The sequence below is a fragment of the Delphinapterus leucas genome, chromosome X (genome assembly GCF_059928025.1).
Source record: "Delphinapterus leucas isolate spDelLeu-1000000601 "Yukka" chromosome X, BTC_Dleu_Yukka2, whole genome shotgun sequence".
In the NCBI taxonomy this organism is placed as follows: Eukaryota; Metazoa; Chordata; class Mammalia; order Artiodactyla; family Monodontidae; genus Delphinapterus; species Delphinapterus leucas.
The window spans coordinates 45,340,951-45,366,521 of NC_143150.1; the positions used below are offsets into that span (position 1 = coordinate 45,340,951).

The 25,571-nt window shown below is 42.8% G+C and overlaps 1 protein-coding gene across 2 annotated transcripts; it reads right to left on the reverse strand.

Moving 5' to 3' along the window:
- Positions 1-518: 518 nt before the first annotated feature.
- Positions 519-11,654, reverse strand: ARMCX4 (armadillo repeat containing X-linked 4). Of its 2 annotated transcripts, XM_089904272.1 has the most exons (5): positions 11,270-11,654; positions 10,446-10,523; positions 9,982-10,098; positions 9,651-9,741; positions 519-9,302 (listed from the first exon to the last, which is right to left on the reverse strand). In XM_089904272.1, exon 5 carries the CDS (start codon positions 9,155-9,157, stop codon positions 2,174-2,176), a length of 6,984 nt encoding a protein of 2,327 aa, XP_089760398.1. In that variant the 5' UTR covers positions 9,158-9,302; positions 9,651-9,741; positions 9,982-10,098; positions 10,446-10,523; positions 11,270-11,654; the 3' UTR covers positions 519-2,173. The 2 variants fall into 2 exon arrangements, with proteins under 2 accessions (XP_089760398.1, XP_022436469.1); XM_022580761.3 differs by having other exon boundaries at positions 10,446-11,654.
- Between the last annotated feature and the right edge of the window lie 13,917 nt (positions 11,655-25,571).

Sequence of the window (25,571 nt, forward strand, 5' to 3'; positions counted from 1 at the left end):
GGCAGCAGATTGCAGAATTCACCACAAGTATGACATCATTTTTTCCACTGGAAAGTTGGTGACCATCAAATGCTAGAATTGAGAACAGCTTTACTTTCAAAACGATTAATGAAATTTAAAATTTCAAACATTTATACTTATATTTATGGCTTTATTTAAGTAATATTTATTTTAAAATTTTATTTATACCTTCCAAATATTCAGACATAAATATGTGAACCTCCATTTATACTTTTGCTCTAGTGCCCTGAAATGCTATTAACAGGCCTGCTTAGCCTGAATTCACCCGTTTCCTTTTAGTAAATTATGCAAAAAGTCCTGGTTTATTATATAAATATCAGAAAATACAGATAAGTAAAAAACAGGTAAAATTACCCATTAATCTTACACTCTCAGGGAACTATCCACATTCTCAAGAGTATACACACCAAAGTTTATACATAAAGATAATTTAAATATATGTTCTTTCTTCATAAAAAGTATAGCATGTGCTTTTGCGGCCTATTTTCCCCATTTAAGATTATATGCTGAATTTTTCCCATGTAAATAAGTGTAGTTGCCCATCAACATTTTCAAGAGCTGCATAATGTCTCAATGTGTATACATACCTTAATTTCTTAGCCAAGTGCCTATTTCAAGACACTTGGGTCATTCACAATTTTTCACTCTTCAAAAAGGTGCAGATGCACAGCCTTGTACAAGCTGATTATTTGATTATCTCCTAATGATAAATTTCTACAAGAGGAATTTCTGGGTCAAAGAGCGTGCACATCTTGAAAGCTTCTAAAACATGTATCCAAATGGATCTTGTACCAAGTATGCTCCCACCAGTACAGTTTGAAGGTGTCCCTCCACCCACACCTTCACCATACTCTGGGTTGGAAGAGAGGTGGATCTTCTCCAGTATGGATGCCAACAGCCCTCTCAATGGTTCCATAAAGACCCTGCCCCAACCAATCTTGTAAAAGAAATCTGATAGAAGCACTAAAAATTATTATTTCTTCTATTATATTTTTTCATAATTCCAAAATAATCACTAACATATTCACTCCCATAGACACCAGAGTTGGACAAGAAAGAGGATGTTTTCCTATCAAATGCCCTCAGGACCCTACAATAAAATTGTCCCTCTCTGTATGTCCCCAGGATAGGTTCCAGCACTTCTTCATTCAAAGCAACTCTCACTTCCTTCCTCCCCTTGCCACTCCCATTGCCACCAGTGAAATTTCACGCCTTTAGGAACTATGCCTGAACTATGGTGGTAACTTCCTAAGTGGTGTTCCAATCTCCAGTGGCCAATCCTGTCCCCACCCCAACTCTGACCCATTCTGCACGCAAGTCAGTCACATAATGTTCCTTTCATCTTGTCACTCCTCTGGTCACAAAAGGCTTTCGTGTCTCCCAGAAGTGGGTAGAATATACAGACGCCTCAGTTTAGAAATCAGGGATCCTCCATGAATGGGACTCACCCAACTGCTGGACTGTATTTTCCATCACTCCCCTCCCCACACTTTGTACTCCAGGCAGGCCAGTCTCCTCTGTGGAGCAAAATTCCCACCTCCATGCCTTTCTTCCCGTCACTCCTCCCTCCTCCAATGCCCTTCTGCCCTGTTTTTATCCTGTCTTTCATGCCCAGCTTACTTAAGTGCCCCCTCCTCTGCAAAACTTTCCCTGAACACTGTTGCATGCAGAAGTTTCTTCTGCCTTTAAGCACTAATGGGAAACAGCTGGCTATGATCATAGGCTCTTGGGTTTTGTTAGTATCTTTTTGTTTCCATACATCTTGCCTTTCCAAATAGATCACAGACTCAAGGACAAAGACGTGTCTTTTTTTTCTGCTTAAAACACACAACTTTATTGATGACATAAAAATAAAGTCTCAAATGTATAAACATAAGTCCACACAAAGGACCAAAGATTACCTTACTTATGAAGAATCAGCTCAGTTTCTGCTCATGAAGCATACCAAAAATATCTCAATCCAGACAAGGTAAAAATCAACACATGTATTTTCAGTACAAAATTGAATTCATTTGGTGTTCATAAAATGGTCCAGCTAACGACCATCATAAGCAACATCACTTTAGAAATTATAATGCAATTTACAATGTGCATTACTTCCAGGCTGCAAAACCCAAATATTACTCAAATTTGTTTGGAAAATTACAACTAATCAGAGTTTACTTAATAATAGCTCAACTCTTTCTTTCACCTCAGGGTCATTGTATTCTGCTGCTAAGACTCGAAGTTTCTTGGCACATGCTTTAGGTCGTTGGAATATGAAATAAAGGGAATTTTTACTGAACTTGTCCTGGGTAAATACTTTTGCTCTTCTTTTAAAATGGTAATTTATATTTTCAAATAGTGAGAGAGCATTAAGAATATTTTCCTTTGTCTCTTTCTTGCTAAAGATATTAATCAGTGATGCTGGTGCATTGGCAATGAGCAAGTCTTTTGTCATAGATGGGTTTTTAGAGAAATTTAAAAGCATTCCCAAAATATGGTCTTTAGTTTCTCCACTTCCCACAGTTAACAAACGAAGAAATTCTGAAATGTAATTTGTAACCATATGCTGATATTCACTAATAATAGTCAGGTGCTTTATCAATCTCAATCCAGCCAGCTGCACATTTGAATTCAAGGGATAGGTGATGGTGTCTTCACATACTTGGTTTAAGTATGTTTTAACCTTCCTGTGATTTTCAGCAGCCACCGAGATGTTATTCAGTGCATTTAAAGCCTTCTGCCTAACACTGGGGTAGGGATTATTGAGCAAGCCTTCAATAATTGAGATTCTACCTGCATTACGAATGACTTCATGGGAGAATGGGTAATCACGGCTGTTATACAGAGCATTATTGGCTATTTCATGAATAGAAGGATCTTCAGTCATCTCAATCATGCAAATGAGTTTTTCAAGCTCTCGTGGATCCATATTAGTTTCATGTCTACAGCGGCAGGCCCAAGGCTGAGTTTTCTCCCCAGACCTGATCTGCTTTCTGAGCTCATCTTCAGGTGGGAAGCAGGATTCATTTTGATATGGAAATTTCATTTCTGTCCAGATCATGGCTCCCGCCCATGATCCCATTCCTGCCCCAGGGACCATAGATGGATATGTGACTCTTGACTCAGCTGACTTTTTGGCTTTAGTCTTAGGTGCAGATTTGTCCTCACTTCTGTTTTCATTACTATCCCAGAAACAAGACTTTACATCGACTCCACCAGCAGCTTCAAGCTTATCCTTGGTGCTGGCCTTACCTCCAGCCCCACGCTCAAAGTTGACATCTTTCTCACGCTTAGATCTGAATGCATTACTGTTCTCACTCTCAGCCCAAAACAAGGACCTTAAACTTATCTCCTCAATATCGGGGCTGGATGCTCTACTTAGCTCATCCTCATCTACATCCCCAGCCAAAGTCCAGGACCCCGTGCCAGCCTCTTCCCCAACCCCAAGCCTAGACCCTGTAGTGGCTGTGTCTCCATCCCAGAGCCAAGACTCCTGCCTGACCTCAGCCCCAACCCCAGCCCCAGCCTCAGCCCCCACACAGGAATCCATATAGGCAGCCTCATCAGATCTGATCCAGGACCCAATGCTGTTTTTGCTCTCAGCCCCAAATCTAGAACTAATGATAGCCTCTTCCCTAACCACTGAGCTGGATTCAATACTGGCCTCATTTTTATCTCCACGGCTAGACACAATACCAGCTTCTTCCCCTCTCCAGAACCAAGACCCTGTACTAGCCTCACTCCCAGCCCCAAACCAGGATCCTTCATTGGCCTCTGTCCCAGCACTCACCTGAGACCTTCTACTGGTCTGGTCTCCAGGCCTAGCCCAGGAACCTCCACTTTCCTGCTCTTCAGGCCCTAAGCTAGACCCTCTACTGGCCTCATTCCCAGGCTTAGACCCAGCCCAGGATTTTCCACAAGGCTGATCCCCAGTGCCAGCCCAGGAGCCTCCTCCACTGGCCTGATCCTCAAACCCAGGTTTGGAACAGCTACCAGCTTGATTCCCAGCCACAATCCAGGACCTTCCACTGGCCTGACTCCCAGTACCAACCCAGGACCCACCACTGGCCTGGTCTGCAAGCCCTGGACTAGACCCTCCAATGGCATGGTCCTGAGCACCGGACCAGAATGCTCCTCCACTGGCCTGATCCTCAAATCCAGGTTTGGAACAGCTACCAGCCTGATCCCCAGCCCCAGCCCAAGACCCTCCACTGACCTGACTCCCAGTATCAGCCCAGGACCCACCACTGGACTGGTTCATGGGCCCAAGCCCAGGCCCTCCAATGGCCTGGCCACTAGCCCCACCCCAGGAACCTCCTGTATTGGCCTGACTCCCACTGCAAGCATAGAACCATCCAGTGAACTGATCCTTGAGCACTGGCCTGGATCCTCCACTGGCCTGGTCCCCAATGCCAGCCCAGGAATCTCCAACGGACTGGTCCCTGGGCCCCAGTGTAGACCCTCCACTAGCCTGGCCTCCACTAGCCTGGCCCCCACTGTCAGCCCAAGACACTCTTCCAGATTTGGCCTGATCCTCATATCTAGGCTTTGTCTCACCACCAGCCTGATGCCCAGGTCCAACCCAGGACCCTTCATTGGCCTGGTCCACAGCCCCAACCAAGAAGCCTCCACTGGCTTGGTCCCCAGAGTCAGCCCAAGACCCTCCACTGGACTGGTCCTCAGGCCCCAACCTAGTCCCTCCACCAGCCTGGCTACCAGCCCCAGCCAAAGACTCTTCTTCACTGACCTGATCCTTAAATCCAGGCTTGGACCCACCACCAGGCTGATCACGAGTCCCAGTCCAAGAACCCCCACTGGCCTGATCCACGGCCCCCACCAAGAATCCTTCACTGGCCTGGTTCCCAGTGCCAGTCCAGGACCCAACACTGGACTGGTCTGCAAGCCCTGGCCTATACCCTCTATTGGGCTGTTCTCCAGCTGTAACCCAGGACCCACCGCTGGACTCATCCACAAGCCCTAGCCCAGACCCTCCACTGGCTTGGTCTGCAGCGTCAGCCCAGGCCCTTCCACTGGACTGGTTTTCAGGCCCCAGCCCAGCTCCAGCCCAGGACACATTTTCATTGGTCTGATGCTCAAGTCTAGGCTTGGATCCACCACCAGACAAATCACTAGTCCCAACCCAGGATGCACCGCCAGACAGATCACTAGTCAGAATCCAGGACCCTCCAGTAGCCTGGTCCACAGCCACAGCCCAGTACCCAATGTTAACCACATTCCCAGCTGTAGCCTGAGCCCAGGACCCTCCATTAGCCTGAATCCCAGCCCCATCCTGGGACCTTCCACTGGCCTGTGCCTCAGCCCCAGCCCAGGATGCTCCATTGGCCTGATTCTCAACCACAGTCCAGGACACTCCAATGGTCTCTCCCCCAGTCCAGGATACCCCACTGGCCTGGCCCCCAGCCCAGGAACTCTCACTGGCCTGAGCTCCAGTCCAGGGCACCACAACGGCCTGGTTGCCAGTGCCAGCCCAAGAAGCCCCACTGGCCTGGTCCTCAGCCACAGTCCAGGACCCTCCAACAGCCTTGTTCCCAGCCTCTACCCAGTAACCCCCACTGGCCTGGCCTGCAGCCCAGGACTGTTCACTGGCATGACTCCCAGCCCAGAGCCCTCCACTGGTCTGGTCCCCAGCTCCAGCCCAGGATTGAATACCAACCTCATTCTCACCCCTAGCTGCACTCCAGGATTCAACATTGGCTTCATTCTCATCATCAGCCCAGGACATGCTATTCTCCCAGTATCCATCCCTAGCCTGAAACCTGAATTTGATCCACCGCTCAGAAGCAATCCAGTCCTCAACACCAATCCCATTCCAGTAGTAGTCATGGACCTTAGGCTGAGACTTTTTGCAGGCCTGAGTGCCTGCCCCACCCTCACTCTCAGAAGTGGGCGTGGCCTTAGCCTTCGGCTTTGGCTTTACAGAGGCATCTCCTGTGGCTTCTGCCTCAGACTTACGCATAGCCTTGTCCTTTGCCCCATACGAGGTCTTACTCTGGGAATGGGCTACAGACTGACGCTGGTCAGAGCCCATCGTACATGCTCCAGCCTCTACCTTAGACTCAGCAACATGATTGCCCCTAACCTTACTCCTGGCACCAAGCAAGGCCTCACCCTGGTAATTGGCCACAGCCTGGGGTGGGGCAGAGCCTGTTGTACCTGGTCCAGTCCCTGCTTTAGACACAGCATTGGGATTGCCCTTGACCTTACTCCTGGCACCAAGCAAGGCGTCACCCTGGGAACTGGCCACAGCCTGCGGCTGAGTAGAGCCTGTTGTATCTGTCTGAGGCTGGGCAGAGTCTGCTGTATCTGGCCCAGCCCCTGCCTTAGGCACAGCACTGGGATTGCCCCGGACCTTATTCTTAGTACCACACAAGGCCTCACCCAGGGAACTGGCTGCAGCCTGGGGCTGAGCAGAGCCCTTCGTATCTGTCTTAGACCCTACCTTAGACACAGCATTGGGATTGCCCCGGACCTTATTCTTAGTACCATATAAGGTCTCACCCTGGGAATTGGCTGCAGCCTGGGGCTGGGCAGAGCCCTTTGTATCTGGCCCAGACCCTACCTTAGACACAGCATTGGGATTGCCCCGGACCTTATTTCTGGCACCAGGTAAGGCTTCACCTTGGGAATTAGACTCAGCTTGGGGCTGAACAGAGCCCACTGTATCTGGCCCAGACCCTACCTTAGACACATCATTGGGATTACCCCTGACCTTATTCTTGGCACCAGGCAAGACCTCACCCTGAGAATTGGCCACTGATTGGGGCTGGACAGTGTTTGCTGTATCTGTTTGAGGCTGGGCAGAACACGTTGTATCTGGCCCAGCCCCTGCTTTAGACACAGCATTGGGATTGCCCCGGACCTTATTCTTAGTAGCAGACAAGGCTTCACCCCAGTAATTGGCCACAGCCTGGGGCTGAGCAGAGCCTGTTGTATCTGTTTGAGGCTGGGCAGAGCCCTTTGTATCTGGCCCAGCCCCCGCCTTAGACACAGCGTTGAGATTGCTCCTGACTTTAATCTTGACACCAGGCAAAGTCTCACCTTGGGAACTGGCCACAGCTTGGGGCTGGGCAGAGTTCTTTGTATCTGGTCCAGTCCCTGCCTTAGACACAGCATTAGGATTGCCCTGGATCTTATTCTTAGTACTACACAAGGCCTCGCCCTGAGAACTGGCCACAGCCTGGGGCTGAGCAGAGCTTGTTGTATCTGTTTCAGGCTGGGCAGAGCCCTTTGTATCTTGCCCAGTACCTGCCTTAGACACAGTATTGGGATTGCCCCGGACTTTATTCTTGACACCAGGCAAGGCTTCCCCTTGGGTATTGGCCATAGCCTGGGGCTGTGCAGAGCTCTTTGCATGTGGCCCAGCCCCTGACTTAGACACAGCATTGGGATTGTCCTGGACCTTCTTCTTGGCACCAGGCAAGGCCTCGCCCTGGGAACTGGCCATTTCCTGAGGCTGACCACAGGCCCTTAGTTCTGCCTTAGCCCCTGCCCCAGAAATGGTATCAGGATCGCCCCTGCCATCAGTCCTGGAATCAGGGAAAATTTCAGCTTGGGCCTTGACCCCAGCTTGAGGCTGTGCACAGGTTTTCATGTCTGCTCCGACCCCTGCCTTACACTTGCCTTTGGCTTTGCCCCTAGCTTTACCTCTGGTACTAGGTAGAGCCTCAGCCTGGCTCTTAGTGGAAGTCTGAGACTGTGCCTTTGTGTCCGTCCCAGCCTCTTCTTTAGACTTGGTGTTGGCATTGCCCTGAGCCTTAATCCTGCCATCAGGCAAGGCATCAGCCTGGACATTGGCCTTAGGCTGAGGCTGTGCATAGGACTCAGTGTCTGTCCCAACCCCCACCTTAGATACGGCATTGGAATTGCCTCTACCCTTACCCCTGGCATCAGACGTAGCCTCAGCCTGAGCACTGGCTACAGCCTGAGGCTGAGCGGCAGCCCTCATGTCAGCTCCAGTCATTGCCTTAGATGTGACATTGTTATTTCCCCTATCATCAACCCTGGCACTAGACATTGTCTCAGCCTGTTTCTTGGTCACAGTCTGAGATTGCGTAGAAGCACTTGTACCTGCCCCAACCCCTGCCTCACACATGGCATTGGTATTAACCCCAGCATCAACCATTGCCCCAGGCACAGCTTCAGTCTTGGCTACAATCTGAGGCTGAGCAGAAGCCCTCATATCTGCCACAGACCCTGCCTGAGACACAGTTTTGCAGTTCCCCTTGGCCTCAACCCCAGTACCGAGCATGTCGTCAACCTGGATCTTGGCCACAGCCTGAGACAGTGCACAGGACTTCATGTCTGCTCCAGATTCTGCCTTGGACTTGGTGTTATGATTTCCCTTAGCATCAACTGAGGTACCAGACCTGGCCTCAGACTGAGTCTTGGCCACACTCACAGTCTCTTCCAGGGCTCTCAACTTGGTCTCAGCCACACTTCCAATCTTGTTTATGGTACCCATCTTGGCCACTTCCCTGATTACTGCCAAGGCCTCATTCTGTGTCACCATCACTCTGTTCATTTCTGTCTCTTTTTCAGCCAATATACGAGTTTCTGCTTTGGTCTGGGTCATTGCTTCTTTCTTGGTCTCTGCCCTAGCACCAGGTGCCCAAGCTTTAGCCTTGGTCTGGGTCACTGCCTCTTTCTTGACTAGTCTCCCAGACTCAGAGTCAGTTTGGGTCACTGCTTCTTTCATGGCCACTTCACTGGCTTTGGCCTCAGTCAGAATCACTGCCTCTGTTATGACCACTGTTCCAGCCACTGTCTTGGCCTCAGATTGGGTCTCTGTCTCTGCCTCAGCCCATGCCTTGGCTTGAGAGTTGGCTTTGATTCTGGCTGTAGCAGTGGTATTAGTCTCTACTTCAGCCCCAGCCCCACCTCCTGCTCCAGTTTCTGCTCCAGTCTTGGGCTTGGATCTAGTCTCAATCTCTGTCCCAACCATGGCTTCACACATCGCCAAGGTCTGGTTCTGTATCCCAACCACAGTCTCCATTTTGACTCTGGACCCATTTCTGGCAAGTCTCCTCACACTCTGGGCTCTTCCCTTGGTTAATCTGTAAATGCAGTAGCAAGCACCAGCCCAGATCATCAGTCCTGCGGTCACCCAGCCCACTTCCTGAACACGACCCATGTAATCACCCTTGCTGAAGACACGAACAAGGTACAGAGGGGCTCAATCAGGCTGCGAAAAGTGGGTAGTAGGTCTGCGCATAGGCCTGTGAGGGTGTTGGTCTTCAGCCACTCAAAGGCCACTACAGTTGCCACTGGAGGTGGACCTAGAAGTGGAGGAAGGAAATGCACTAAAATTTCTCTTCTAATTCTGTGCATCACACAGATAGATACAGAAGGACAGGAAAGTGTAAAAATGATGTGCTTGGTGGAAGAAAAGGATGATTAGCAAATGCTCTCTCCATCCCTTTTATTTTATCTCCTCTCCATCTTCCCCAGTGCCCAACAATTTCCCCCAAGGTACTTCTGTACACATTTCCTTATACCAAATGAACAGTGGAAAGGATGGTGGTAAGGCTGACTATGAATGGTAAAGACTGGGAAGCCCTCAGACTTCGATTTTTACTGGACCTACTCTGGTCACCACTCCCACAGGTCCCCACCCTCATACCAACCTGTAATGATCAAGGCAGTTCCCTCCTCTTTCCTTCTCTTGATTGGAGATATACCCTAAAGTAGATCTATAAACTCATGAGATCTGTGGACCTAGAGACAGACAGATAGACAGGTGGAAGTGAAGATTTTGCTCTTGTTGTGACAGATATATTATTAGCAAACTACCTCTCTATCCCCTTCAATTTGCCCCACTCCCTGTGCCAAAATAAAGGTGAAGGTGTGGGGTAAGTGAAGAGATAGTGGGAAAAGTGACTGGAAAAAGGAGAGACTGAGGATCCTCCAGACTGGACACTGGCCCTACTGGATGGGCACTGGTCTCCAGCAACCCACCTTTGATGTCTACCCAGCCAGTCCCCAGCCTCTTGCCAGTCTATACTGATCAGGGATAATTTCCTTCTTGTTTCTTTGCTTCCAGTGATCTCAAACCTTTCAGACCTGTAGACCAACCTGTGGACAAGTAAACAAACAGATAGTAGAGACCAGATCCTTCACAGAACAAACAAGCACCTTGATCCCTGACTCCAGTCCCTGCCTTGTGAGAGCACATGTCCAGTTTGCTAATATGATCCATCCTTTCAAGTCTTCTCTCTGTCACACTCCGGCCCACCCTTACCCCAATATTTCTACTATTTCCTGCACTGAAATCAGTAGTGGGGGTAGCAACACTGTGGAAATTTGGCAGAGTGTAGGAGAGGCAGAAGAACCCTCCACTGAGAGGACCGTCTCAAGTCTCAGCCACCTCATATGCCCACCCTCTCTTGTTACCCCCAGGCACTGCCCATCTTCACACCAACCTCCATGGTCCCAGGCCAGTCTCCCAATTTCCCTTGCTTTCAGTGGTAAACAGCCCTACTATCGCCCTATGGGAAGACCTAGGAAAAAACAGAGAAAAAAGGGAAGGTGAAACTTGAGTGCTTGTGACATCCCAGCATCTGAAACATGGGTCCCAGTACCTGCCTTACTGGATTTAGAGATCTGTTCTCTGGCAAGCAAAACCTAGGGCTTCTCCAGCACTGAAATGGGCAGGGTGGAAAGGGGAGGCAGGAAAAAGGGGAGAGACAGAGGCGAATTATTCTAAAACCACCTGTAGGATTCTAGGGCTTCTCCCAAAAGTCCATCTTTTCCTTCACCTGTGCGGACAGGTGGGAAAATCTGAAAAACTGGAAAACCAGGAGACACATAGAGGCCCCCATATCCCATATTCTAGAATCACAGCCTACTGCCATCTACTTCTCTTTAAACCCATCTCTAGGAATCTCCAGCATAAGAGACAAGGTGTGTGTGTGGTGGAGGGAGGCTTTTGCTTCTGCAAAATCACCATCCCTGCCCCACAAAGGCTATCTCCAAAAAAAAAAAAAAAAAGTAATTCTTTGAGACAACAATTTGTATTTTCTGAGGCACAAATAAAAGCATCCCTAGAAAAGTTGCCGTCTTTATTGGTCTTCAACATACACTTTACGTTAAAAAGCCCAAGCTTGGTAAGTAAACGCAGTTTAGGGAAAGTCCACTATAGCCCCACCCTATATCCCAACCAAATAGAGGCGCCTAAGTTCCTGTCACAGAGAATATTCATAGAGCGCTTCAACTGTTCACAACGGGTGCCTGTGCCCACACTAACCTCCGCAGATCCTGTGCAGTTGTCTCCTTTCCTTCTTCCCTCGCCTTGCCGCGAACAGTGCCACCCCGAATTACTGTCTTCAGATAGGAGATAGTAAAGGCACTGAGCGCTGGGACCAGTACCCAGGACACAGATCCCAACGCTGGATTCAGGAACCCAGTTATCAAACGTCCCTCCCCACATTGCAAGACGCCACCCTCACCAACCCTGCCGTCCAGTCACTAAGGCCCACCATTTTCTCTGCAAACGCCACCGTGGCGTGTCCCTTCCACTGAAATGAGCAGGAAGCGGAGCAGGCGTGTGTGGTCTGTGATTAGATTCAGAGAGAATGGGGCATCTCAATCTCTGCATTTCCCTCTTGAGACACTCCCCCCACCATTCGCCCTGTCAAAGCTCACGGTTCCCCAGCACAGACGTAGGGAGGAGGAGGAGGGCTCGGGAGAATCTGAGCGAAGGCTCTGGGAACTTGAGCCTGCTTTGTCCGCCACCCCCCGACCAGCTCCGGGGATCCGCAGTCCGCTGCCGCCCTGGCTTTGGCGCACGGGGCCCTTACCTGCTCCGCTTCCCCCGGGCCCGATGCCAGCCCGCCGTTCGCAGGGCAGCGGGGAGCTGGTACCCAGACACGAGTGACGACTGCACCGAAAGCTGCGTCGCTCTGCAGCTCCCGGTCACGTGAGGGCCCCGCGTCACCGCCTAGCTCGCCCTCCGATCCCCCCCCGCAACCAGGGCCGGCGGGGAGTTCAACAGGACCCTCCCCTCCACCTCCGCGCGCAAGATCTCCCCCTCCACCCAGCTGTGCGCGAGGCCCGGTCACTCAGCTCCTTTCCCTCCAATCTGAGAGCCCACAAGTGGCATCACCTCCCTGCGGTTGGAGTTTGCCCTTCTCCTGTTACCAGGGAGGGTCTGCGTCCCCCATCCACCCTCAGGCCTTGGCTCAGGCCTTTTCGGCTGCTCCTTTGAGGACTCTCTCTTTCTCTCTTACGCTGTTAAGACTAGCGTCCCCATTGGATACGTTGCTGCACCAAAATGGGCTAGGGAAGAGGTGTCAGGAAGGGGAGCAGAGAGTGCAAGGAGAGGTTTAACTTTCTTTTTTATGTTCCTTTTTTTTCCCTTTTAACGTCACATTCATTGTTTTTGTAATGGGGAAATGGCGTCAAGCCATTTTCGTTTGACATTTACAAATTAGGTTGTAAAAATAACAAAAGACTCATCCATTTGTTGACGTTATTTTGTGCCACATTAAGAATGTTTTCGAATTGCTATAAATTATTTCACAGCTTTCAAAACAGACTGGTAATTATTAACATTTTAAATATAAAATTTTCCTGAACAAAACCAATAGGTTTTCAATGTGACCTATAAATTCATCTTTGGAAAGACCAATCTTGGCAATTTTACACAAGCGATTTACAACTTTTCGAAGTTCTGGTTGAATTTATTGATGATCTTGTGTCAGGTGTCTGAGAACTTCTTCATAGATGACTCCTGGGTGATGGAATGGAGACCCCACTCCTGATGAACCCAGCGCCTGAAAACTAGTGACTTCCCAGATTAACCTGTTTTCCACTCAAGGAGTTTTATTGGGATTTTACATAAGCGTGTGATCAAATCAGTCTCATCACACCCAGGAAAGGACCAACTGTGCTATCCCACTAATGGAAATGAAGCTTAACAGGTGGATTTTCATTAGATCATGACACTGGTGAGATATCTCCACTATCTGCCATTCATGCACCGTATGTCCCCATAGCAGCTGGGACCTAACCCTAACCCTAGCAGCGGGGGCATACAGTGTTCAGCATCTTTCAGTAGAGATAGGGGGTAAGGTCTGTGGCTGACTATGGATCTGTGGGCGATACTCCTGAAATCCATGTCATTTTTCTCTCACAAAAAGCAGTTTACAGGATCCCAAGCAGTCGCCAGGGGGAAGTCCCTGCCTTCTGTTACAGTTTCACTGCACCAACCATACAAGCCCCTCAGAATAATCCCAGAACTCAGGGACAAAGTATGCAGAACTTAGTCCCCAGACATCCAGCTGCCCCTGCTGGGGAGTCATACTCTAAATATAGACCCTTCAGGCAGCCTCTTTCTTAGGTTGAAATCTGACACCCCAGCAGGAAGCTCCCTGCCTGAGGGGCCCCTGTGTGGGGGAGGCCCTTCTAGGAGGTGAAACAGGAAGCCCAGAGTGCCTTAGACCCTTACTAATGGCTTTTCAGAACTCAATCGACTGTGACCAATTTATGTTCCCCATCAGAGGGAAACATTTAGAAATTGATTATGAAGACATTTAAAATTTTAGTAAACTTAAAAACACAAACTCATGAGGATAGGATGTCAAACAGCTTATTTGTAATAATCTAAAAACTCTTACAAATCATTAATAAAATGGTAAGCCAATAGAAAGCATGCCAAAGATGCAAATGGATTTGTTTGCAGAAAAGAAATACCAATGACGGATAAACATATGAAGAAAAGCTCAACTTCAAAGAAATGCAGATCGAAACAACTATGTGTTGCCATGTTTCATCTAGGAGTGCCAAAATTTAGAAATTTGATAATGTTATTGACTGGTTTATGGGGAAATGGGCACTCCCACGCTCTGTTGGAGGCAGATACTGTGATGCAACAGTTTTACAGAGAGCTATTTGGCAAAATCTATTATATGATAAATATAATATCCCACAAATTCTTTGAGCAATTCTATTCCTAGGAGTTTAGCCAGCCTGATACTTACACAGTTTCACAAAGATTCATATACTAGGATATCTATTGCAGTGCTTGCAAAGGTTAAAACAACCGAAGCAACTAAAAAGTCCATCAATAGGGAAAACATTAAATACATTAGGTTAAATTTATGCAATACGGCTGATAAAAAGATTTAGATCTACGTACCCTGATGGAAAGATACTTAAGGTATTTTACTGTTTGCTTATTTTCTATTAAACTATTTGTTTATTTGTAATTGCACGCAAATTCTGCAAGAATACATTCTAGTATAAGATTCAAACCCAGAAAAAGCACTAGTACAGCTTTAACACCACTGTCCTCATCAAAGCACAGTTACCTCCCCTTTTTATAAATTTTCTGTGTTAAATGCTTTTCTATACATTACACATACATGTCTTATTAAAATATATAAATGGGTCTCTTCAATAAGTGGTGCTGGAGCTTGCCTGGTGGCACAGTGGTTAAGAATCCGCCTTTTAATGCAGGGGGCACGGGTTCGAGCCCTGGTCCGGGAAGATCCCACATGCTGCGGAGCAACTAAGCCCGTGTGCCACAACTACTGAGCCTGCACTCTAGAGCCCTCAAGCCACAACTACTGAAGCCCGCGTGCCTAGAGCCCGTGCTCCTCAACAAGAGAAGCCACTGCAATGAGAAGCCCGCACACCACAACGAAGAGTAGCCCCTGCTCGCCACAATTAGAGAAAGCCCACGCACAGCAACACAGACCCAACACAGCCAAAGATAAATTAATTAATTAATTAACTAATTTTTTTTAAAAGTGGTGCTGGAAAAACTGGACAGCTACATGTAAAAGAATGAAATTAGAACATTCTCTAACACCATATACAAAAATAAACTCAAAATGGATTAAAGACCTAAATGTAAGACTGGATACTATAAAATTCCTAGAGGAAAACATAAGCAGAACACTCTTTGACATAAATCACAGCAATATTTTTTTGGATCCGTCTCCTAAAGTAAGTCTTGATTTCCACTATTCATTCCCTCTAAAAGCAAATCATAATTTTTTACCACTGAATTTGAATTTCAGACAAAATGGATCATATAAGTTATCAAAATTGGCTCAAGAAGAAGTAGAAAACCTGAATAGACCAATAACCAATGAAGGTGATAGCCTGTTCCACATCGCCTCCTTCAGAGGGACCACTGCCTCTTTCCACGTTCCTAGCTAAAAGTAAAAGCTTTACTTTTTAAACTTTTCCACTAAAAATAAAAGCCAAAGTTGTAAGATTTCTAGCAGAAAACATAGAGGAACATATTCATTACCTTGGAGTAGGCAAAGATGTCTTGGACAGGATACAAGAAGCATTAATAATAAAAGAGAAAGGTAGACTTTATCAAAATATAAATTTTCTGTTCATCTGTACACATTATTAACAAAATGAATATGCAAGCCACAGACTTGGAAAAAATTATATATGCAGTTCATATATCTGACAAAGGACTTTTATCCAGCATATGTAAAGACATACAAATGAACAATCAAAAGGAGAACCCAATGTAAAATTGGGCACAAACTTAAATGGACACTTCACAAAAGAAGATACCCAATCCTCAACATCTTTAGTAATCAGGGAAATGCAAATTGAAACCACAATGAGATATCACCACACACCCACTAGAACGGCTAAAGCCAAAGACTAACACCAAATGTTGGTGAGAATGGAGAAGCCAGAACTCTAATATATTGCCATTAGGGGTGTAAAATGGTACAAGCACTTTGGAGAACTTTTCTGCAGTTTCTTACAAAGTTTAATGTTCACTTACCCTACAAACCAACAGTTTCACTTCTGAGTATTTAGTAAAGAAAAATGAAAACATATGTCCACGCAAAGACTTGCACATGAATGTTTATATTAGCTTAATTCATAATAGGCTAAAACAGAAAACGACAGGAGAAAGGATAAACAAATTGTTGTATGTATATACAATAGAATACCACTCGTAATAAAAAGTAATGAAATACCGATACATGCAACAAGATGGATAAATCTGAAAAGCAGTATGCTGAATGAAAGAAGCCAGACACAAAGGAGTACTGTAGCATTCCATTTATATGAAACAGAGAACAAACAAAACTAATTTGTGATGATAAAAATGAGAAAGTGGTTGTCTGGGAGATAGAGGGGAATTAACTGGAAAGAGGTACAAGGGCTCTTTCTGGCGTGATGGAAATATTCTGTATCTTGGTTTGTGTGGTAGTTACATGGTTATACACAATTGTTAAAACTCTAAAAACTGAACATTTAAGATACGTGTGATATATTGCATATAAATTATACCTCAGTACACACCAATTTCTTCCCCAGAGAGGGTTGCCTTATTAGTTTGGGTATAGCACAACAGACCTTTTTCTATGAATTAAGTACACATATGTGTACCTACAGAAATACTGTTGGGGGGCATCATATTGTACATATGTTTCACAACTTGATGGTTTTTGCTCATCAATGTATCTTGGAGCTCTTTACATGTCAGTAAATGTGGATCTTTTTAACTGTTGTATTGTATTCCATAGTGTGGCTATAGCATGGTTTATTTACCTATTCCTCTACTGATGGACATTTATGTTTCCTTTAATTTTGAATAATATTAAACAATACTACAAAACTTATCTTTGAAAATTTTGCCAATTGGAAAACTGAGAAGTGGTATAGCAGTGTTGTAGATTACATTTTGCTTTTAAGTAGTGAGGTTGTGCATTTGTTCACATGTGTGTTGGACATACATAGCTCTATGAATTGCCTGCTCACATCCTTTTTCTATTTTTCTGTTGTATTCTTTATCTTATTGTCTTTGCAGAAGAGCTGTATTTAGTGTGGATAGAACTTGTTTCTCTCTTTATTATGTTACAAATATTTTCTCCCACTTTGTAGCTTGTTTTGATATTGTTTATGTTGTATTTCCACGTACTGAAGTTTTTCAATTTTGATGTGATCAAGTGAATTGTTTTTTTCATTTATGGAATTTTTAACTTTAAAAATGAAAAATTACATAGTTATTGACTATATTCCCCACACTGTACATTTCATAACTGTGACTCATTTATTTTGCAACTGGAAGTTTTTACCTCTTAATCTCCCTGACCTACTTTCCTCCACCCATCCTCCTTTCTTCTGGCAACAACCTCTGTATCTATAACTTTGTTTCTGTTTTCTTATGTTTGTTCATTTGTTTAGTTTTTCAGATTCTACATGTAAATGAAATCATACAGTACTTGTTTTTCTCTGACTTATTTCACTTAGCATAATACCCTCTAGGTCCATCCATGTTGTCACAAATGGCAAGATTTCATTCTTTTTAATGACTGAGTAATATTCCATCATATATATATATATATATATATATATATATGTATGTATGTATGTATGTATGCCACATCTTCTTTTTTCCATTCATCACTTAGGTTGCTTCCATATCTTGGCTACTATAACTAATGCTGCAATGAACATAGGGGTGCATATATCTTTTACTGTTTTTGTTTTCTTTGGATAAATACCCAGGAGTGGAATTGCTGGATCATATGATAGTTCTACTTTTAATTTTTTGAGGAACCTCCATAATATTTTCCATAGTGGCTGCACCAATTTACAATCCCACCAACAGTGCATGAGGGTTACCTTTCCTCCACATCCTCCTCAACACTTGTTATTTCCTGTCTTTTTGATAATAACCATCCTAATGAGTATAAGGTGATATCTCATTGTGGTTTTGATTGCATTTCCCTGATGATTAGTGATGGTGAGCACCATTTAATGTGCCCGTTGGTCATCTGTATGTCTTCTTTGGGGAAAAAATGCATATTCAGATCCTCTGCCCATTTTTTAATCGAGTTGTATGTTTGATGTTGAGTTGTAGGGGTTCTTTGTAAATTTTGGATATGAACACCTTGTCTACATACCATTTGCAAATATCTTCTCCCATTCAGTAGGTGGCCTTTTCGTATTGTTGATTGTTTCCTTTGCTCTGCGAAAGCTTTTTCATTTGATTTGGTCCCATTTGTTTATTTTTGCTTTTGTTTCCCTTGCCTGAGGAGACATATCCATAAAAATATTACTAATATGGATGTCAAAGAGCTTACTGCCTATGTTTTCTTCTAGAAGTTTTATGGTTTCAGATCTTATATTTAAGTCTTTTAATCCATTTTGAATTTATTTTTGTGTGTGGTGTGAGAGAGTCATTTATGGATTTTTTTCCTCCCCAGCTAAAGTTTATGAAAAATAGTATAATACTATTATAAGTTTTAAAAATCCATTTGGAACTTAATAATTGGCATGAGATAATTCTCTGATATTATTTTTTTCCAAATGGATATCCAACTTCCCAAAAGCATCTATTGAAGAATCTATCCTTCCTCCCACTGTTTTGAAGTAGAACTTTTACCATATATTTAATGCCCCTATGTACTTGGATCTATAAGAGGGTATATTGGTTAAAGGCAAGAATCTTATTGTACATACTATTCTGTACTATGTTTTTCCTCAAATTAATTTATAAATTTAGTACTATCCAGTCGAACCAGTTCTTTTTTAAAATAACACCTGAAGTAACAGTTTGAACTGAAACAGAATTTCTTAAATTTTCTAAAGCTGCTAGACTGAGCAAAACTAAGACTGAGCAAAACTAAGGCAGAGCATTCTTGGGAGAAATCAGTTGCACTAGAGGAAGGGAATTAAGCATTTGCCTACCTTTCCAGTAAGATCTATATTTCAAGTAACCAAATAGCCCTGTTAATGAAGGAAAACACTTTCTTTCAGATTAGAAGAACATTAACTAATAAGCATATAAGAATGATAGGATTCAAAAATCATCATTTTGTGATCCCCAATGAAATAATTGATTTAGGCAAGGATTATCAATACATGCCTAAATCATCAGATGCCAGTCATAAGGGGAAAAACATAACTTTAGAAAATAGGAATTATATCATCACCAGCTTAACCCAGTTTAATTTAATTGAGTTTTTTCCCCTAGCTGCTTGAGATAGATGTTTTGATGGTTTATTTCCAGGCTTTATTAATTTCACAGGTTTGTTTGCTCAGGTTTATCAAAGTAAAATTTACACACAGTAAAATTCAGTTATTTTAGATGTAAAGTTTTATGAGTTTTGACAAATGTATGCAGTCATGTAACTACCATCACAATCAAGATATAGAATATTTTCATCACCCTAAAAAGTTCCTTTGTGCCCTTTATAGCCAATCCTCTCTCCCCAACCTCAGCCTCTGGAAACCACTGATCTGATTTCTGTTCTTGCAATTTTGCTTTCTTCAGAAAGCCATATAAGTGAAATAAGCCTTTTGCGTCTGAGTTTCTAAGATAGTGCTTTTGAGCTTTATATATGTTGTTACTTGTATTAATAGTTGTCTTTTCTATGGCTTAGCATTGTACTGTATATATGTAGCACAATCTGTTTTCCATTCACCAGTTGATGAACATTTGAGTTGCTTCCAAGTTGAGCCCATTACCAATGAAGCTGCTATAAATGTTTTCATACAAATCTTTGTTTACTCCTCCCTAGGTATATACTTAGGAGTGGGATCATTGATTTTCTATTAAAAAACTGTTTTACCAAAGTGGCTGTGCTATTTTACATTCCCACCAGAATTATGTGACAGCTCCAGTTGCTCAAATCCTCACCTGTACTCGGTTTTGTCATTTTGTAACTGAACAAAATTTGGGTCCGCTCACCTGCATGCAGTAAAGTCAATCTACTCACTCCCAATTGTGGTGAAGGAAAATGCAGCGTTTATTGCAAGATGCCAAGCAAGGAACCCAGGTAGCTAATGCTCAAAAGACCCAAACTCCCCGATGTATTTCAGGCAAAAGGAAGAGGAATGTATTGAGGAAGAGGGTTGCAGGATGCACGATCAGCTCGTGGACATTCTTCTTATTGGTTGGTGGTGAGGTAATCAGGAGTCAACATCATCAGCCTTCTGGTTCCCACCGATCTGGGGTCTACATGCTTGCAGGCAGCATGCAGTTTTCTCCCACCTGGTAGGGGTTTCCATATCTGCAAAACAGCTCAAAGGTTGTGGCTCAGAATATTATCTACATTCCTTGAGGAGGAACTAAAGGTCCTTGACTTTGTGTAATGGCTAAACTATTATTATTTTGTCTTGTTTGACTGTTTTCCTTTGTTTCTGAATTTTCTCACTTTTCTGATTACATTTATTCTTTGGAACTTGGGGAAGGCCTAGGAGGCTAAAGTTTTTCTACAAACAAGATATGGAGGTGTGGGGCATGTCCTGGGGAGGCCCCATAGGGTCCTGCTCCATTACAATTTTTTTAAGTCATTGTAATAGGTATGGCTATTCTAATTTTTTGCCCACAATTTTAAATTGGGTTGTTTTTTTCTTATTATTGACATGTAAGAGTTCTTTATATATTCTGGATACAAGCCAGAATTATATTAGCTATGTTGACTTGAAAATATTTTATCCCAGTCTATGATTTGGCTTTTCATTTTCTTAACGGCATCTTACAAACAGCAGTAGTTTTTAATTTTGATAAATCCAATTTATTTTTTCATTATGGTTTGTACTCTTTGTCCTAGAGAAAATTTTTACCTGACCCAAGATTACAAAGGTTTCTATTACGTTTTCTTCTAGACATTTTATAGTTTTAGCCCTTACGTTTAGGTAGATGATACATTTTGAGTTAATTTTTGTGTAAAGTGTGAGGTTTATTTTTTTTTCCATATGGGTTGCCAATTGTTTCAGCATCATTTGTTAAAAAGACTACTCTTTTTCCACTAAATTACCTTGGCACCTTTGCTAAAAATCAACTGACCACATGTGTGGGTCTGTTTCTGGACTCTTTATTCAGTTTTTTTGATCTATAAACCTATCCTTTCACCAAAACCACATTCTTTTGATGACTATACTTAAGTCTCAAAATCAGGTAGTGTGAGATCTCCAATTTTGTTCTTTTTCTAAGCTGTTTTGGCTATCTTAGGTCCTTTGTTTTTTCTGTATAAATTTTTAAATCAGCTTGTCAATTTCTAACCCAAGAAAAGGCCTCCTGAGATTTTGCACCCCACAAATTCTAATATGTCACAATTTCATTAATGCTCAGTTCAAAATACTTTCTAGTTTCCATTTTTATATCTTCTTTGACACACACATAGGTTATTTAGAAATGTATTACTTAATTTCAAAACATGTAACAATTCCCAATTTATTTTTAATTAATTTCTAGCTTAATTTCACAATGGTCAGAGAACATACTTTGTGTTATTTCAATCTTTAGAGTTTGTCAGGCCTTTTTTTATGTCCTTCACATAGCCAGATTTTGTAGATGTTCCATCTGTACCTAGAAAGAAAGTGTATTCTGCTGTATTAGAGTATGGGGTTCTATATTTGTTGATTATGTTAAGATTATTAATTGTGCTATTCAAATATTTTGTATTCTTATTGATTTTTGTCTGATTTTATACTGAGAGAAGTCTGTTCAAAATCTCCCATGACATTTTTGCCATGGAACTATACAATAATGATAATGAACAAATTGAAACTGTATGCAACCACATGGATGAATCTCACAAATATAAAGTTGAGTGAAAGAAGGCAGACACAACATAGCATGGAGTGGATGATTCTATTTAGATAAAATTCAAAAACAGGCAAAACTACTCTATGTTTTTAGAAGTCTGAATAATGGTTATTCTTGGTAGGGAGAGAGGGTTTAGTAACTAGAGGGGGATAACATTGGGGCTTCCAGGGTGCTGGTAATGTTCTCTTTCCTGATCTGGGTTCTGGCCACACAAATATCTTCATTTTGTGAAAATTTATCAAGATGTACATTTATGGTTTGTGCACTTTTCTGTCTGTTACATCTCCTAAAGCTTACTTTAAAAAAAAATAGTCAGCCTCACCAGTGATCAAATTCTGCAAATTCAAACAACAGTGAAATATTATGTTTTCTCACCAGAATTATAATTCTCTGTATTTGTATACAGGTAGACAAATGAATACTCCTTTGCATAATTGTCTGGAGTATAAACTAGTACAATTTTTTGAATGAATATGTGTATTAGAAAGTTTTTAAAATGTGTATACCTTTGAACCCAAGAATTTAATTTCTGGGAAAGCATCCCAAAGAAATGAGAAAAAAAATGCACAAACATGTATTCATAAAGATGCTCATTGCAGAGTTATTTATAATTCTATAATGCTAAACAACTTGAATATCCAGTAGGGGATAGGTTAAAGAAATCATGATACTTTCATATAATAGAGTACAGTGTAGTCTTTAAAAACTATAACAGAACTAAAATTTTTCAATGGAAATATATTTATGATATACATTATTATTATTTTTTTTTTTTTGCGGTACGCGGGCCTCTCACTGTTGTGGCCTCTCCCGTTGCGGAGCACAGGCTCCGGACGCGCAGGCTCAGTGGCCATGGCTCACGGGCCCAGCCGCTCCGTGGCATGTGGGATCTTCCCGGACCGGGGCATGAACCCGTGTTCCCTGCACTGGCAGGCGGACTCTCAACCACTGCGCCACCAGGGAAGCCCGATATACATTATTTTTAAGTAAAAATAGGTAACAAGATATGTATATTATGGGTTTTTTATTCAAATACATATGTATATACACATATATACAAACATACAGGGAAAATTCTAGATGGATATATATATACATATAAAATAAAATGTTAACAACGTGAAATGTCCCTTTTTGTCTTTACTGATACTCCTTGCTTTAAAATCTACTTTATCTGATGTTGCCATGGCTACATCAGATTTCTTTTGTTAATATTTGCATGGTATGTCTTTTTCCATCCTTTTACTTTCAAACTTCTGTGGCTTCGTATTGAAGGTGAGTCTTTTCTAAGCAGCAAATAGTTATTTTTTTAATCCAGTCTGACAAGTTTTGTCTTTTGATTTGAATGTTTAGGCTGTTCACCTGTAAATTTGTGGTATATTTGGGCTTAAATCTACCATCTTACTATTTGATTTCTACCGTATTTGTTCTGCCTGTTCTATATTGTTCTTTCTCTTTTCTCTTGCCCTTTTTTGGATTGCTTAATATTTTTAAATTCTATTTTCCCTCTCTATTACCTTGTTAATTATACATTTTTTACTATTATTTCAGTGGTCACCCTAGAGATTACAAAATGTGTCCTAGACATTATTAAACTCTAATACAAATAATTTTACCACACTCTCTAACATAAAGTGCTCCTAAAATATTTGATCCCTTACCTGCATTCCCCACTTCCATCTGTGATTTCGAAGCCTGTGCTTTTCTGTCTATATATCACTGCGTTGGAAACCTAATGATGTCAGTCCTACACTTCAGCCCTTTAACACAAGGTAGGGTTTTTTATCTCCCTTTCCTCATCTCATCAAAAGAAGTTGAACTGGCACCCATATGCATGTGTCACTTCCAAGCAACTATAACATAGTCAATCTTGATCCCTGGAATTCCATCATCTAAAAGGGTAAATGTGGTAAAATTGGGAAGTTGTGCATGTCAAGTCAGGGTAAGAACCCAGACTGAATTCAGGAAACCTGGAAATGTTTTTACCCCATCTCGACCTATCTTCATTTATAGGTCACTTGATATTCTTGGCTCTACCACTAGATGTCAGCAAATCCTAGAAAGGGATGGGTTGTTCAGGGTGTAGGATTCAGGGTGTTTATTCCTATTCTCTTTCTGTTTTAATGTATTTTCCAAATGTTCTACAAAAGAAAAAAAGAGGTATCACTTAAATTCTAGGAAAAAATATAATTAATATTACCCATATCAGGCACTTACTAGCACCATATCCATTCCTCTTTGTTATAGAGCAAAATAATACAGTTCATTATCACTACCAAGCTATCAGTGGGTATCTTACTTCTGTAAATCAAGTATCCCAAAGACAAGGCTGGTTCTCACTCTCCCCAACACTCAGTTTCCACAACTTTAAAATGAGGATAACAATTCTCCCCCAAAGTGTTGATCAAAGTATGTAATGCCACCATGTAGGTGCGAGAGCCAAGGTCTGTGCAAATCGATCCCCACCCAGTTCAAGAGATACACAGCAAACACAGGAGTACTGTAGGGAGTAGCCCACAGTGCAGGTTGCCCAGAACACAGAGCACTTGGGAGACAAAACTGGAAACGTAGTCTGGATCCATGGGGTAGAGAATGCAAGCTGGGGAAAGGAGTTTGAAGTTCTCTTGGTAGGTAGTGGATTGCTTCTGAGAGTGTTTGTGTAATTATATCAGGGTCCACTTTAGGGAAACTACTATGGGCAGCTGTGTGTAAAGTGGCCTGGAGAGAGGCAGGTGGAAGGTTTGGGAAGCCATTACAGTGGTATGATACTTGGGGGCTTAAACCACCTGCTTTTTCCAGGGGGCCTTCTCTACAGTGTGGACAGGTCAGCAGACCTTGATGAGAACTGGGGGTGGGGGAAGGGGTGGGGCAAGAGAGAGGTTGATAGATCTATGAATAACGCATATATGAAACTAAATAGATATGCTTTTAGTCTTTTTATATAAAAAAATCTTTCAAGCACATATACAATAAGTATATGTACTGCTTAACAAGCAACTTTAAAAATAACATTTTGTTTACTCTAAAAAAATGACTTTTCATTAGAAAAGAGAAAAATATGAAGACAGATGCTGCCTAGGGATCAGAATCAGAGTTGCAATTCTGAAGGTCTCGGTACCAGAGGCTTTGCAAGTGGAGGAGAGAATGGAGAAGGGACTTGGCCTTGGCCTCACAGCCAGGTCTTTGCAGAATTTACCACCCGCTGGCAGCAATCTCTCTGAATATAAGACATTCAGCGGTCTCTAAGCCCTAAAACTAGACATCAACCTCCTGCCTGAGTTGAAGAGAAAGCTGCATGTGTGAAGACGTTTGAGACATAGAAACAGACACATACACAGATACACTGTCAAATCAGTTGCTTTAACCTACTCTTTTCTCAACAAACAAGTATATTGTGAACACACTTCCAAAACATAACATATGAGTACATAATTTTCATCAGTTGGGTCACATATTTTTGCTCTTTAGTAATTTTTATCTTAATAAATTGTCCTGAGTATAAATTTCAAACAAGGCAAATATGTATATGTGTAAATTGAAATTATCGTATAATCCCATCTGCCTGACCCTCAGTCCTTTTTTGTTAATATTTATTTATTTATTTGGCTGTGTCGGGTCTTAGTTGTGGTGGCATGTGGGATCTAGTTCCCTGACCAGAGATCAAACCCAGACCCCTGCATTGGGAGCGCGGATTTTTAGCCACTGGACCACCAGGGAAGTCCTGACCCTCAGTCCTTGACCCAAAGATATTCACTGAAAATAGACAGATGTCTATTCTTCAGGTGTGTTTCTCTGTATGTAATTTATTAAAGTATAATTACATATAATCAGATATTTACATAAAATATACTAAAATGCACATATTCTTCAAAATTATAATCATGTTATACATATAATTCTGCAACTTGCTTATTTCACTAATATGACTTCTATTATTTGCTAATGTTTATTAGCCACAAATATTGGTCCTCTAGTGAATTTTCTGTTGACATCATTGACC

What these genes read in the sequence shown, in the direction of transcription:
- ARMCX4 (XM_089904272.1), bottom strand. Translation starts at nt 9,157, where the DNA reads ATGGGTCGTGTTCAGGAAGTGGGCTGGGTGACCGCAGGACTGATGATC.